The 16,981-nt window shown below is 35.9% G+C and overlaps 1 protein-coding gene across 2 annotated transcripts in view; it reads left to right on the top strand.

The window, feature by feature from the left end:
- The window catches only part of LOC129794946 (uncharacterized), a 271,489-nt gene that overhangs the window by 203,268 nt on the left and 51,240 nt on the right, over positions 1-16,981 (top strand). For both annotated transcript variants that reach the window (XM_055835884.1, XM_055835883.1), the window contains exons 6-7: positions 11,628-11,854; positions 15,652-15,805. In XM_055835884.1, the coding sequence (XP_055691859.1) occupies positions 11,628-11,854; positions 15,652-15,805 (381 nt within the window). The remainder of the gene's footprint in view (positions 1-11,627; positions 11,855-15,651; positions 15,806-16,981) is intronic.

Genomic DNA, 16,981 nt, shown 5'->3' with positions numbered 1-16,981 from the left:
TTTGACCTACAACCCTTTCTCAGATCATTTTAGTCTACCTAGCTAGCAAATATAATATTTTGAGCTTTTTCCAAACCCCTAAGTGACTTTTTTGCCCCACTTTTTCTTATTTATTTGATGGATGCTCTAAAAGAAAATTTCTCAGGTAAAACGACTTATTTGCCCTCTTTTGCGTGAGTTTTTATGCATTTCTAACTTATAAAAACAATTGAATTCATAAAAATTCGCGAAAAATTTTTTTTCACGTTTGGATCTACGTATGACCCAAAGAACATGAAAGGGTTAAATCATATTGTGCGAGTACTTTAACAATTTGAATTAGTCAAAATACTTTCACTGAACAAAATTGTCAAATATCTTCAACCAAATGAATCAGTCAAAATGACCAAAGTTTTGACGGAAGTACCTACATTGATGAAAGATATTGGACAATTATTTCAGTTAAAAGAGCTTAAGTTTTTTTATGATCCTCTTAAAGACTTTCCAATCGTCCTTTGTGAAATCTTCTAGGTGTTATAAAAGAAACTTAAAATGAACATTCTCCTTCTCAAATTATTTTGCTTGATTTTCTCTGAGTGTACGTTTGCATCATCCCTATCTCGCATTATCTAGAGCAGCATTCGTAGCATTTTCCATTTTCACGCCTCTCATGCACTCTTCATTGCAATGAGGCCACAGCCTTCACATGCGATCCTTCCTACTGTGTGTGGCGAATATCCAACTGAGATGTGAATTTATTCATTCATATTTCGTACTCCGGCCTTGAAGGCAAACATAAGAAATTCCCTCTTCTCTGGCTGCCAACAATTTGCCCTTAGATCAGGAGGTTGGTTTATGTGTACAATGAAAAAGGCAAAATTACACATTTTTCCTCTTCCATTGTGCAATCCTCACATGCATCAGTGCTTTGACTTTGTGGCTCCTCTATTGGGTGGCATTGGGGGGTGATGGAAGTATGCTCAATGGGGTACAAGCAAGAAAAAAGAAGAGAATAAAAAAAATCCAAAAGAGGTGAGCTTGACAAAAAAAAAGTCTTGCATGAATCACAATGAGGTGAAGTTCGTTGGAAGAAGGAGAATTTTCTTCGTGTTGTATTAAAGAGACTTCCTTAAATTATTAAAAGAATATTCTTCCATCTTCCATCTTTTTTCTGGGTCTATAAAGAACTCCATTTTCAAGTTGTTTCTTCTCTTCGTTATTTCCCCTTTTCATTGCTAAATTTCACTGCTCCATTTTCCCATCCTTCTCGGGATGGGGTGGGGACTTCTTTTGGAACATCCCACCCACCACCCCTTTCTGCCAGTTTAGTGAATGAGATTCAAGAAGTGACTTCACAATTTTTCTCACACAAAATTCCTTTGGCAACGAGAAAATGACCCAAAAGTTTTGACAAAAAAAAGAGGAGAAAGAAAGTTAATTTAATTCCTCAACTTTGTATCCTCTCGGGGAAGAATGGATTCACAGCCACCCCCCAAAAGCTCAGCTTGTTATCAATGTTGACAACTGAGCTGGAAGCAAATGTTGTACACACTCTATCTAAGGGAAACAGGGAGGAAGGTGAAATTGGTGAGCTTTTTCTTGAATTCGAAGAAATATTCACTTGAAAACTACATCCATTTTATCGCTCATTTAACCTCTGATGCTCACCCATCCGACACCTCAAGCCACCCCCAACCTAATTACCGTGGACATGGCGCTCGGAATGTCTCCAATGTGGGGATTTTTAATGGATCATTGAGTTTTACCTTTTTTTAGTGTCCTCCCAGTGCCCTAATCTTCATTGTTATTGAAGGAAATTTTCCTGTAGACAAGAATAAGAATTTTCCAACGAGGAACATTTCTTTAATTACTTTGCAAGTTGTGAGAAAACTTTCCTCCCCCTCTCTCTCTCTCTCGTGTTCTTTAGAATAAATTGAGCTTTTATATACCCCCAAAGGGATACACCATGACTACTTCGTGTAGTATTTTATGACGTCATTATTTTAATTATTTCTGTCTCAAATGAAATTCATTTAAAATGATCTAAAATGGAAGGAAAAATAAGAAAATATCCATAAAAAGCTTTGAATGTGAAAGAATTGCCTAACTTTAGGATCAAATTGGACTAAAAGCTTAATGTGAAATTATTATTATTTTTTATATTTATTTCAAAGATTTTATCAGTCGAACTTAAAGAAAGTATTAAGAACCAATCGGAAAATCGCTTTTCCACTAGTTAGCATCGGAAAATTTCCCATATTAACCTTTGCAATGCCATGTGGGGTAGGTGACCGACCCTAGAGTTATTTTCGAGCTATTACTCCGGAATTTTCAGAGGAATAGAGCCAATCTTTTAGAAATAATTCCCTTTGATATCTGGGAAGATATCTGAGGTCATTCCGACCACCACAAGAAAAGTAAGAAGTGGAAATTCAAAAATTAGTGCAACGGTCTTTATTCATTTCTTCTTCTCATTGTCATTGGTCATTTCTCGACAATTCTAACCTAAAAAAAAATCATAGAAAATCATTAAAAAATACATTTAAAAATTAATTTTTGTCTGTAAAATGGACAAAAAAATTCTTATGGTGCATCAAGAAGTCGAAAAAAGCTCATGTACACGCAGTTGTGTAAGCAATTCCATACCTTTAACGAGACACAGGCAAAGATTAATAAACCATCAGAAATGCACGTAAGAAGCAATAAGCGCAGGAGTCGTGGTCCACCAACCTTGAACGATATGCAGGTAATAATTAATATCTTCCCAAAATAGGCAAGCGAGAAGCAATAAGAATGATGTCGTGGTCCACCAACCTTGAAAGACAGAAACAAATGATTAGAATCCTCGACCTTCCGGCCGGAGGACAAAACTTTTTGTGTCCTTGATGAGCGCTGTCTTCAATTGGTGGTCACGAACGGCAGGTGTGGTGGACAAACGACGTGAAACTAGGCGCAATCACGCACGAATGCAAGGTAGCCACGTGGAGTTCTCCTCCGGGAATGTGCCGCAATTGAAAGCACAAGATTTTTCTCCTTCACAACTTTATTTCTCACTAAATTCCTTTACACACAACTTCTACTACTTTGTCTTTACTATTTAAACTGATTTTAAATAAAATGCAAAATGACATTAAAGCACAAATTAATTATTTTATGGATCGCACAATTCCACGCGTGATTTTTCTTTCTCTGTCAAACCGGAAGAGCCAAATGAATGATCATTTGACGTGAAGGAACTTACAATTTATTTCACGGGTGGCGCTCTGCGCACCGAGAAGCGATGGCAGCAATTCAAATTTAGGGTTGCCCTCTGAGCGCCCGACAGCTCATTTGGCCGAAATAGTTTGCTTAATTTGCGAAAAAGTCTATGGGGTCGGTCACATACCCCTGTGCATATTTTAGTCATAGCGTACAGAAGGTTAAGGTTGTAAAAAAAGTTTTAAAAACTCTCTTAAACTTTCATTAAAGCGCAAAAATTTATCCAATCTTCAAGTTCTTGCTTGAATTTTGACGCCAATCAATTGAGAGATAAAAATTTGCTACCTGTCACCCCCTTAAGTAGGTAGAGGGTGATGGTTTAAGATATCTTTCTTGTCACCAAAGGTGAAAGAAGATGAGACACCCTGGGAATACCCAAGTGCGGACTACTGACAAATAGAGAGCTGTACTTGAGAGCAATCAATCATGGATATTTTTCCTTGCAATGAGGGGGATTCGGGGAAATGCGGCGGTGGGAAAAATGTACCAGGGGCCGGGAAAGGGGGAGAGAGAGAGGGAGAGGCGCATTGGCGGAATGCAAGGTGCGATGGGATATTTTGCTACGTGTGTGTAGGTGGCAGTGATAAATGCTTGCATCCCAAATGGGACACATTCGCACCAGTTGTTAACACCACTTTATTCATTAAAATACTGACACGACAACCCACCGCACGGTGAGTGCCGGGAAAGCCAGTAAATTAGGCTAATTGAAGTGAATTGTGTCTCGAACAGGGGGATGTCTCATTAATTACTTTTATTTACACTCACTGCCTTCTCCCCATCCATTGAGCACCGATTTATGCTGTGGAATTTATATCACTTTACCACCTTGATGACATTCATAGAGCTACCCTAACCATCCCCACCCCTACTCAATCCACCCCACACCCCTTCTAATTCCCATGAGAAGTAAATGTAAATGAAAAATCATTTCTTCTCCCCCACATTGCGTTGATTTTCTGTCTCTCATAATTTCCGGGATGAATCCCACAGGAAGGGAAGGATCTTCCTGATATGTGGGACGCTTGGCTGGGAAGGTGGGGGCGAAGAAGACAAATTAAATGGAAAAGATTTTGAATTTTTACAAGAGATGTCTCAATTTTGAATACATAATCCCTATCATTTCATCTACTCGCTATCTCCAGGAAACAGACTTGTCTTTTTTTCTTGAAGGATGACAACCTCTCACAAGTGAAATGATAAATTCTCTCGTATAGAAAAATGAAAGAAGAAAATGTCTCAACCTTTTTGAGTTCCCAAACAAGGAAAACAATCATTTATGCAAAGCAAGAAATTGAAGGAAGATGGTTTCTTTATTTCCTTTAAAATTAACATGAAATCTAATTTCATAAATAAATTTTATTATTTTGGGGTCGATTTTGTTAAAAATCTTTTACTTTATATTCTTAAAAAATTTAAGGTTTTGGAAAATTTTGACTACAAATTTTTAGGTTATGTCACAGACAGTCAATTTACCGTCATTCTTCCAAAAGTTCCGATAAATGGGAACGCTAACTTTTATATTTATTAAGTTATAGCACGAAATATAGGGCTGGGGTCATTCAACGACCCCGCTTGGCGGCTTAGAGGTTAATAAACATTTTTCATCTCTTTGCATCTCTCTTTGATAAAGGTTTCTCATTGAAAATGAAAGGAAATTTACTTAAAAAAGAAAAAGAAAACTTATTTGTATTTAATCAAAGGAATTAAGAATAAAATGTACTGGTAAGCTGACCAAGCTTACGAGAGCTGTGTTTCTTTCAATGTACCAATTTTGTGAGAGCAAACTAGAACGCGAATTCATTTAAATACGCGCAAAGTCGGGAAAAGTTGAAAAGTCATACCCTAAGAAATCTTTAGAAGGCCATATCTCGAGAACGGATCCATAGATTTTCATAAATTTTTTTTTGTTTGAAAGGTCTTGAAGTCAGCTATAACATATCGAAAAATGAAAAAAATTTATGTCGCCATTTTCGAAAAATTCGAGTTCGAAATTTTCGAAAACTTTGTTTTTGACTTTAGCGCCTTTTGCGGTCATTTCTCGAAGTTGCAATGTTCTAGACATTTGTAGGGTTTCTCGAAACCTTTCATTTGCGCTTGAGTTGATCAAGATCGGACTTGTAGAACCCGAGATATGACATGCCAACTTTGGAAGGCTATATCTCGAGAACGGATCCTTAGATTTTCTTCATTTTTGGCATGAAGCTAGATAATATAGTCAGCTACAACATATCAAAAATGAAGCAAATCGATAATGGCGTTTTCGAGATATTCATCGAAAACTCATCGAAAATTTTGTTTTTAATTTTTGGCCCCCTAGCGGTCACTTTTGAAACTTTCGATGTTCTAGAGAGTTGTAGGGTTTGTTGAGATCTTTAATTTGAGCCCGGGTTGATCGAAATCGGTCAAGCCGTTTTCGAGTTATGGTCGATTTTCGATGAAAAATTGTGGTGGCCATATTGACTAAACGGCTTGACCGATTTTCGAAAATGAGGTATCGTTGGAAAGCTCTTGATGGCCCCTACAACATATCAAAATTTCAGCCTCCTAGCTATAATAGCGGCTGAGATATAGCGAAAACAAAATTTTGAGGTTATTCAAAATGGCGGACGGGGGGGTGGGGGGTAAAATTTGACGTCATAATCGGACGTCTTCCGGTCGATATTTAAACTTTGCCGTTTACCGCAAGTCTCTATCTATCACCGTTCTCTCGCAATTTAACGTTATACTCCGGCCGGCCGGACGGCCGGACGGCCGGAAAAAAAATTTTTTGGCGCATACGTTTTTTGGAATGTGGGGACCCTAATTCGTGCTCATCCCAAGTTTGAGCCCGATCTGACGACTTTCGATTTTGCTCGGTACACAAAAGCTGTGTCTGAAAGAAACACAGCTAAAAACACACATATGTCGAAAATGAGGATAACTATTTCCCAACGAGAGAAATCGCTTGGAAAATTTTCGTAAATCCGTCGGCAGGGATGGGTCGAGAATTGGTCAAAATCTCGACGCCTCGACGAAAATGGGGAATAAAAATCCCAATTTTTCTGCCGACAGTTCGTCGAAAGCATCTTCCCTATTTCTGCCCAATTGGGAAGCTGATGTCGAAACGTGGACGACCATATTCCGACCTACCGTCGAATTAGGGCAGAAATAGGAAAAATTTTCGAAAGTATGTCGACATATATTGCTTTGATTTCCTCATTATTTGTCTCTTTCTTCCCAATAATATTCAATTCAAACAACATATTTTTATATTCTTCTGCTCTTTTCACACATCACATGATTATATTGGGGCCTCCATGGCGTTATTTTACATGACAACAATAAAATGCCAAGACAAAATGGAACACGATATTAATAAATATTAATATTTTTATATTGCGACTTATCCTGACGCTTGGTCTTTGGAAAACCATGCCACACCCTTTTCCCGACGGGAATATTTGTCATAGGCGATAAAATGCCATTGCATTTCACAAAAATTTAATTTTTAATTATATTTTAATTGCACATAAAAAATGAAATTTTCCAAAACCTTGTTGAAAGTATTTTTAAAATTTCTTTACACATCCTGAAACATGTTGGTCAACTTATTTTGGATGCAAAAGTCTCAGATAATTAATAAATCGAATTTAATTTTAGCAAGTAAATTTTTGATTTGCCGCGCACGAATAAGTACGCCATTGAGCTCATTAACCTCTAAACCTTAAAGTCCATCTGTTGACAAAATATGAAATCAAAAATCTGGAAAAGGGCAGAAATTGGGAAGAAATAGGGCAAAAATTGGGAAGATTGTCGAAAGCATGTCGAATATTAGTCGACAAGCGGCCTTATTTTTTCCCAATATTTAAGAAAATGGAGGAAGGAAAAATTTTGACAGACTGTCGACACCCAATTCCCTATTGGGAAGAGGGTCGAAACTTTTTCGAGATATCTTCCACTTGGGCTGCCCAATTTTTTTACTTAAAAATAGGGCAGAAATTGGGCTGCTTGATAAGGAAATATGCCGAATATATTACGAAAGATGATTTCCTTCCAAAATAGGGCAGCTACTTTCGACATATTTTGGAAATTATTTCCACAAAGTCAACATTTGGGAAAATAGTTCTCGTTGGGTTATTCTATAAACAGAAAGGGAAATTCTCTTACGGTTCTGCTAACTACAATTATTTTTTTAAAACAATAAAAGTAATATTTCTTTTCTTAAAAAAAAATATCAAAAGTTTGATAAAATAAATTTTTAGAGGTGGATTGTTTGAGATTTTCCAAATATGATTAATATTTTTCTTAAATCAAGTCAAGAGTTCTTCGTTTAAAGCTTCGCCATAAAAGCTTCTTCATAAAAGCTCCTGCAAAAATCCCACCAAAACAACGAACAACTTCTGCTCCTCATACGTGGAAGATAAGCAATTTTTTGCACTCTTGCAAATTTATAACTCTATCCCAGCCAAGTGTCGAGGGTACAAATGAGCAAATTCGCAAGAATGGCCAATTGGTGTGGAATTTATTGAGTGTCTATTGGGGCAAAGACGGTGGGCGGGTGGAGTGGTGGAAGATGATTAAATTTAGCCCCTCGTGTGAAATTCTTTCTCCACCACGATGGCATTCACAGGGTGGCATCACACAAAGCACTATCACGACGTTATTTAATGCTATGCTGTGATAATGGCGCGCGGGGGGTTTGCGCGATGACAGTGGGGTCGTGGAATGGTCTCTGTGTAAGTCTGAGTGGAGCTTATATCGCCAAGGAGTCATACCGGAAGTGGTTTGGCAGAGCAAGAGGAAGAACTTAGCCGCGCTGATCATAAATCTCCTCACTTATTCATGCACACACATCTTCCTCCGTGTTGGAGGCGTGGGTGGGTGAGCCACGGGGCCATCATACCCTCGAGGGGACTTTTGTAGCTACAACGTTGCTTATGTGGCGGGATTTTGTATTGAAATATCATCACAATATAGTTTTAATCCCATGTGTGCTTACTGGTTTCCGCTTTTCCAGCCCTCCTGCGCAACATTGTTTTGGGAGGAAAGTTAGAGAGGGGGTGGGGGTTGAAAAGCTCATAGCAAAGCTCACAGAGTCCCAAGCACGCGTTTATCGCTCCAATCTTGCTTAGTTTTCGCTGAAGAAGTTGATAAAATTTCCACGCGAAAAGGAAAACGTCCAGGAGAATGGATCCTCGAAGGAATCGACAATGAGATAAATATCTTCAGCACGCAATCGTTGAAATTCAATATGAGGATTCTTTCTATATATAAGATTTCTGATTGAAATCCCCATGAATTCTCCGAAGGATTCTCTCGATGCGCGTTGTGTTATTCTCATGGGAAAAATCTCTTGCAACATCTCATGCATTTTTGAGAGAATCTGTGAGGAAAATATTTGCAAAACATCCCACCACATACACAAATACACAAATATATAGGACCTGTTGAAAGTTTTGTCGAAGAGGAAACTTTTGGGCCACATTTTGGGAGTTTTGCGGGTTAAAGTTTCAAATGGAAAAATCTGAAATGAATGCTCCCCAGTGTGATCCAACACTGGCGCACCCCCACAGGGGGGAGGGGATGTGAATAAAACAGACACAAGTTTGAAAAATATATTTGAACTCTGACCAGACCGATTATTTCCTCGAATAACCAATTTTCTATTTGCATCCAACTGTGTCGTCCTCTTTTACCAAAACCACCCTCCAACGACCCACCCCCAATGCAAAATGTATCGGTAGATCAAATAACATGTGGGCGCAGAAGCTCAACCAGAGGGGGTGGTGTATCCATTAGTTTGTGAAAAATGTACAACACCCCGTTGGAGTGTTCATGAATACAACAAAGAGGTAAATACGTGGAAGACAATTTAAAATTAAACGCAAAGCTCCCGGCTATTTGGCAATACATATTGTCCCTATCCGTGGCTGCCATTGCATCATTCACTTTACGCTATCGATCCTCCTGCCGCCGCCGCCGCAGCACCAGCAAACCAAACCACAATTTTATTGTTTAATTTTGGTTTTGCAACTTTGTCGGATCAGCTTTCGTGTGGATTTTCCACCATGTGTGCAATACTTTAGTTTTCCAGAGGGAAAATTTTCTGCAAATGGTTAATGCTTTGCTGTGGGGGAGGTTGCATACATATGCACAAGCAATGACCACACGAAAGGTTTTTTTTTTAATAAATTAGAAGTTTATTCTTACGTAAAGAAGTTTATAAAACAAATTTTAATAAAGTTTTCTTTAAAAAAACTTAACTTTAGCTAAGAAGAAAAAGAGAATATTTTTTATGTAGGGGAGAGCGGGGTTAAAAAAGTCACTTAAGGGTTTAGAAAAAGCTCAAAATATCATATTTCCCAAACAGATAAAGCGAAATGTATAACTCATTTCTTTAGGAAATTTACTGCCCTACAACTCTTTCTCAGATAATTTTGTTCTATCTAGCTAGGAAAAATGATATTTTAGGCCTTTTCTAAACCCTTAAGTGACTTTATTAGCCCCGCTCTCCCCTAAGTATTAATTATCTCCTTGGGTAAAAAGCTTCAAGAGTTTAATCCCCTTCATGTAACAAAATTTCGTTTTTAAGGGCCAGATTTTCCAAAATTGCCTATCTTTACGTGATAGAGTTAGCTAAAGCAAAATGAAAATAACCCTGACCACATTACCTATATTTTCGCTATTTTACTATCCTTATCACCTAACAAGAACATTAATTTCAATTTCGTGCAAAATTCAAGGAAAATATACATAAAAAAATATATAAACATATAAAAATATATAAACATATAAAAATATATAAAAATATAAATATTGTACATATGTATATCAGTACAATGATGGTCCAGCAGAAAAGGGAATGTACTGGTAAGTTTCACTTACGGGCTGTGATTCTTCCTTCAGATGACAGTCCAAGTGTGGTGAAAATTGAGGTGGTTAATTTTTAGGAATGGCTTTCTCACGCATCGAATCACAGCCAACGCGTGTAAATTCTGGGGAAAGGCTTACTCATGCGCGTTGGCTGTGATTCGTTGCGTGAGAAAGCCATTCCTAAAAATTAACCACCTCAATTTTCACCACACTTGGACTGTCATCTGAAGGAAGAATCACAGCCCGTAAGTGAAACTTACCAGTACATTCCCTTTTCTGCTGGACCATCATTGTACTGATATACATATGTACAATATTTATATTTTTATATATTTTTATATGTTTATATATTTTTATATGTTTATATATTTTTTTATGTATAAAAAAGGCGCCCCGCTTCGCGGGGCGCCTGATAATTTGTTTAAAAAATATGTGAATAGGTGAAAGTAATTGTTGATGTAACAAAATGGCAGAAGGCGGCCATTTTGAATTTTGAAATTAGTAAAATCTGATAGGTCATGCCCACTATACCTGATGAAACTTCAATCAAAAATCCTCTATCTAGTACCGTTAAGCCGATATAAGGCAATATTACAACAATCGGTACATATGGAAACCTGTTTTGGTCTATATCTCAAAAACTGCGACATAAATTTTTTTTATTTTTTTTTGGTTAAAAGGTGTGTCTATCACCTACAACATACTAAAATTTAATCGAAATCTATCGTCCAGTTTTTGAGATATTAATCGAAAACTGGTCGAAAACTCATCGAAAATTTTGTTTTTGATTGTAGGCCCTCTAGCGGTAACTTTTGAAACTTCCTATGTATAGATAATTGTAGACCTTCTTGAGATCTTTCATTCAAAACCGGTTTGGTTCAAATCGGTCAAGCGGTTTAGGAGTTATGGCCGACTTTCTATAAAACTCTATATTTGCTAAACCGCTTGTCCGATTTTTGGAAATGGTGTATTGTTGAAAAGGTCTTAAAGGCCCCTACAACATATTAAAATTTCAGACCTCTAGCTATAATAGAGGCTGAGATATAGCAAAAACAAAATTGAAAAAAATTCAAAATGGCGGATGCAGGGGTGGGGGGGTGAATTTGATATCATAGTTGGACGACTTCCAGTCGATAATTGAACTTTGCCGTTGACCGCAAGTCTCTATCTATTACCGTTCTCTTGTAATTGAGCTCCAAACTACGGCCGGCCGGACGGACGGACGGACGGACGGACGGACGGACGGACGGACGGACGGCCGGAAAAGTTTTTCGGCGCATACGTTTTTTGAAATGTGGGGACCCTAATTCGTGCTCATACCAAGTTTGAGCCCGATCCGACGACCTTGAGTTTTAGAGTGGACACAGAAGCTGTGCTATTCTTTTCTTCGAAAGAATCACAGCTAAATGAGGCATTTTCCATGTTTCCATCATCCGAAAAAAGCTACAAATGTCTCAAAATGAATAAAGTCCTTAGTATCCTTCCTTCAAAACTTAATTTTTAATGTCCCTTTTTGTATTTTTGTTCTCTTCTAGACCGTCCAAAACCACCCTATTTACTGATTGACTCCCGTCGCCTCGACGCTGGGAATATTTTTGTACCTGTAAAGGAGAATTCAGAGCTGAGTCTAGCCTGCGTCAGCGAAGGTGGTAACCCCAAGCCTGTCCTCACGTGGGAGATCCTCCTGAGTCCTGGTGTGGATCGGCACGCCCAGAAAGTAACGGCTGAACTTACGCAGCTGCAGGAAGTTAAAAATGACAAAGTAAGTACATCCCTTAAGGGCAAGAAAACTGGAAGTGGGGGTTGTAAAATCCACCCAAAAATTGCAAAGTTTCCGCACGCGGAACTTTTCCCTCTCAACGGTTTCCAGGGGGCAGCAGCCATTGCAAATTCAAATCCACCCTTCCGATATCTAAAGAAAAACACTGTTGCAGGAGAAAATATACAAATTTTCCTCACGTGGAGTAAAAGATAAGAGAGGGAGGGTTAAGGGTAGCTGAGTAGGGGGTATATGAATTGAAAGTTACCGTACAATTCACAACTCATTTTGAATAATTAGCTTAAGTTTTATGACTCACAGAGCACCCTGGTAAATAAGCACACTCTCACTGCTCTGAGCTATGCGTTCAGACAACAAAAGCTCCCTCACACAGTGTTGCTTTTAAAAAGCTCCCAACCTCATTCGGGGGTATAGAACAATATGTATCTCATGGAGCAACTTGCAATTATAATAAAGTTTATCATTTGAAATTTATGAGGCAAAATTTTGTATTGAAATATCTCTTTGTAGAGAGCTATTTATCACGAGCATAATGACAAAATCTCGTACATTTTGAAAATTTTGAAAATTTTGATAACATAATTCAAAATGTTATCTCAACAACGTGCATTTGTTTGCTATTTTTCCGTATGTTTTGTAATGTTTTACGTTGGCAAACAATGTTTTTTTGCGTTAAAATGTTTTAATGAAAGCTTTAGGAAATTGTTTTTTTTAAGGAGGAAACTTGATTTTCGTTATTTTAAATTTTTAAAAATATTTTTGCAATTTAAAACAGAACTAAAAACTCAGATATCTTTTAAATTTACCAAATATTGCAAATCTGAGAAATCTTTCAAACCTCACAAATCTTTCAAAAAAACTCAAAATCTTTAGGATATGATTTCCGTTATTTTAAATTTTTAATTTTTTGCATTTTAAGAAAAATTAAAGACTCCAAATTCTTTCAAATCTAACAAATATTGCAAATCTGAGAAATCTCACAAATTTTTCAAAAAAACTCAAACTGCAAATGTCTTTCAAATACAAAATCTTTCAAATATTTTTTGAAACAAAAATGTTTCAAAAAATATTTCAAAACATTCCGCTGTCATAAATGGAGGGAAATATGGTACACGCCCATAATAATCATATGGCGTCCATATTCCCATCATAATAAATGACAAACTCTAATGGATAATTTATATTATTTAATAATAGAGTTTTTAGATTTTTTCCAAATGAAAAAAAATATGCCATGCGGTTCTACCGTCATGAAATCGCCTCAAAGGAACTTAAATGATGCTCCCATCTCAATTTTCTTAATTTTTTTTACCGAAAATTATTTTTTTTAGGGGTCAAAAATTTAATTTTTTTAATTAATTATTTAAACACAAGTAATGCACCCAACTATCCCTAAGAAAGCCTTCCCACATCATTTTGGGCTCCCAATTGCTCGGAATAATGAAATAAAAATCAACTTTTTTATGCCGTCGGCCATGTTAGACATTTTTTGCAACTCTGAGGCAACGATGCAGCAACCTTTGCAACAACGTTGTAAAATGATTCGGTAGCAACCCACCAGGGCGGCGCTAGTTTTGCTGTTTGTAAACATAAATGAAAGAGACAGACTCATTTTTTTCTATTCCACTCTCTGTTTGTTTTGGGTTATTTCTCGCGATAGACGCGCCCCTTGCGGTGAAAGGCGCAACATAGGCACAAAACGTGCTTGGGTTGCGCCGGCATACCCTGATGCAACGTTTAAGCAACTAAAAAAATTATATTTAATAAAATTAACAATTTTTGATAAATTATCAATAAAAAATAATTATTTTAGGGATAAATAATGCATAAAACTCATTTAGAGTCCAAAAAAACTTCAATTTCAAGGAAAATTTGTTCTTTTTCGATATTTTTTTGCAACTAGCGCAACGTTGATTTATATTTTCCTGCAACTATTTTCTAAGTGATTTTTTCAAAGTTAATTATTTTGCTTAAAATTGAGATTTTAGTGTGTTTTTAGGTAAATTATTCTTTGAGAAGTTGTAGAAAAGACTTTAGAATGCAAAAACACTTAAATTTTTCAAGTTATTGAAATAATAAAAAAAATCTTGCAACTTTGGCAACATCGCGATAAAGTATACTGCATCGTTTTCCATGCAACCATATTCGCAACTTTAGCAACTAAGAAGTAAACTCTCTTGCAACGTTGCTTCAGAGTTTCCAAAGTTAAAGTTGCAAGGTGTTTGTTGGGATGTAAAAATATATTAAAACTTTGAAGAAACTTTTAGAAATTTTTCAAAAAAAAACCCTAAAATTAAAAAAAAATCTTCATAATCCTTTAAATACATTGAAATTTAATATTAACATTATAATCTTTTAAGTCTTTTGAAAGCCTTGAAATGTATTAAAATATGTTGATAAAGTCAAATTTTGAAGAATCCTTTCTGAATCTGAATCTGTTTTTAAATAATTCTCTTAAAAGAAAAACCTAGAAGAGTTTTGAAATCCCATAAATACTTAAAAACTCAAAAATAATTTTTTCCACAAATTTTGCAATCCTAACAAATCTTTTAAATATTTCAAATATTTTTATTCTCACAAGATTTGCTTCAATCCTTAATATATCATTTAAAAATTCCATTTTCTTTATAGATTCTAAAAAATTGACATTTATTATTATTTTACAAGTCCCTTAAGTACCTTAAGTACTGTACTCAATCACAATTCCAATAATTCCTACAAATGCCATTATTTTTTAAATCTTTTTGAAATTGTTTTAAAAAATAATAAATTATCCCTTAAAATACCATAAAAATGAATTAACAATTCCCCTAAATCCCACAAATTCCAGAGATTTTTATAATTTTTTATTAATCTTCATTTAAAAATAAGCTTTTTTTCATTAGAAAATTAAATATTCGGCTTTTAATCTTTGCGTATTATAAAGTAATATCTCTCCTTTAAATTGAGTACCCCCTTTTTCAAGCAACCTAGAAGTATTGGCAACACTCTCTCTCAGAGGACTTTAAAAGACAGAAAGGAGCTCTTATCGAATATGGCTCCACATAGAGCCGGGGCATTCTTATCGTATTTGCAAGAAGAGAATTCTGCTAGAGGAGCAATCGTGTGTGGATAGAAATATTTGTAGCGCCATTGTTCCTTCTCGGCTGCCCATTGAGTCCTCAATTCCCAAATTGGGATCTCAATTGACGACACACTGCTCCACGTTGAATAGCTATTGTTGATCTCAAGCACAAATCAGAGAGACCATTCACGAATCTCGCACCAACTTCCTTATACCAAAACCCATCCACCTCTTGTACTCTTATGTATGTATATAGCGCTCCCAGAGCCAGAAAAGGGGGTTGAATTTTGTGTGTTGCTGGGTACGAGAAGAGAGATGTTTGGTGGGAAATGTGCACAATGTGACCTCATTTAATTTTCATGAGACTTTTCAACCGCAAAAGACGATTTCCATCTACTTTATACATTTTCCTTTGGATTGTATATAACCAAAACCTCGTCGTACATTGCGTTGAAGATGAAATTTTTGCGGGGAAGATGGCAAAGAGATGAGATTTCCTTCTTTTCGGTGGGGTGTGCAGGCAGAGGTTTGAGCGCTGCGAAATCCCCATGGCGCAAGAGATTTGCATAACTGCTTTGGCATAAATTAAAACAAACGTCCCCCACCCGCCCTTCGTCACTAAAAATGTCTTTCTTATCCCCAAATAATATACAAACACACCGTGTTTCAATGTGGCGGCATTTCTTATGATTTTTTGGTGATACAACAATTGCAGGATAGGGAACCCTACAGAATTAACAGTGGTGCCATTTCGGAAGCCAAATTACCAACTGTCTATCGGGCACATCACAATGCACGCATTTTGTGTGTTATGGAACATCCCACCTTGAAGATGCGACTGAATGCCTCACTTCTCCTAGATGTACAATGTAAGTAAACATTATATAGATTAATCTACTTTGAAATATTAATGGATTTTTAAGTAATCTTTGGAGAGAATAATGGACACAGAGTTGGAAATTAAGGAGAAAAATAAATTTTAATTCTTCTTTCTTTTGGTTCAGACTGATTAGTTGTGAGACGACGGTAGAATAGTATTGAATGCTAAAAATTAATTACAACACAAACATAAAAAAAAGAATACATTTTAATAATTGGCAATAATTTATTACAGGACGTGTAATATATTTTTAATCCCATCGAAAATCTTTAACCGTCTGGTCCATTTTAAATTATGTTAAAAGAAAAACCTTATAAGATAAGTTTGTAACAAGGGGTGTTTATCTGGTGAATATTTTGGTATTTTTAGCGAATCATCCGAATTTCTCCGAGATTATTTTACTTAACATAAATATGTTTTGATAAAAACCGAACAACTGAAAACCAAAAAAAATCGAAAAACGACTTTAGGATTTTTCGGCTTCAATTTACTAATTTTTAGCTTAAATTTACTACTTTTCGGTTTAAATTTAGTCCTCTCTTAAGACTCTAATTAATCTTATTTTCTTAAAGTTTAGCTCCTCAATCCTTGGTGTTTTAGGACTAAAAACTAAATATTTTTCAGCTACAATTTAGTCTTTTTTAGGGGAGAATTTACGACTCTTTGGTTTGAATTTAGAACTCTTCGACTTGAATTTACTACTTTTCGGCTTGACATTACGTAATCATGTCAAACAGTATTCCAATTTATAGAATTAATAATTTCAGGGATAAATCTGGTTATTTTAATACATACATACATATGTCATACAACCTATAATACGTACCTAGAAATATGTTAACAAAAATTGAAAAAAGTAGATATATTCATTTTTTTAATTTGAGCAACAAAAAATCAATATAAATATTTCACGATTAAAAAATTATTTGATTGCGCCAATAAAACCCCCAGGGTAATATTAATAAAATTAAAAATAAACTGAAACTGGATATTTAATTCTTTTACAATTAATTGGACATTTTTATCCTGATTTATTCGCTTTTTACCAAATATTATGGCATACAATTCCAACATATCAGTTTTCTTAATATTCGAATCATTTTATTTTTAACCCATTTGGGTCGATTTCTTAATACAGACGCACCAATGAAATATATATTTTTTG

The sequence above is a fragment of the Lutzomyia longipalpis genome, chromosome 4 (genome assembly GCF_024334085.1).
Source record: "Lutzomyia longipalpis isolate SR_M1_2022 chromosome 4, ASM2433408v1".
Classification (NCBI taxonomy): domain Eukaryota; kingdom Metazoa; phylum Arthropoda; class Insecta; order Diptera; family Psychodidae; genus Lutzomyia; species Lutzomyia longipalpis.
This window is presented reverse-complemented; position numbering and strand designations above follow the sequence as displayed.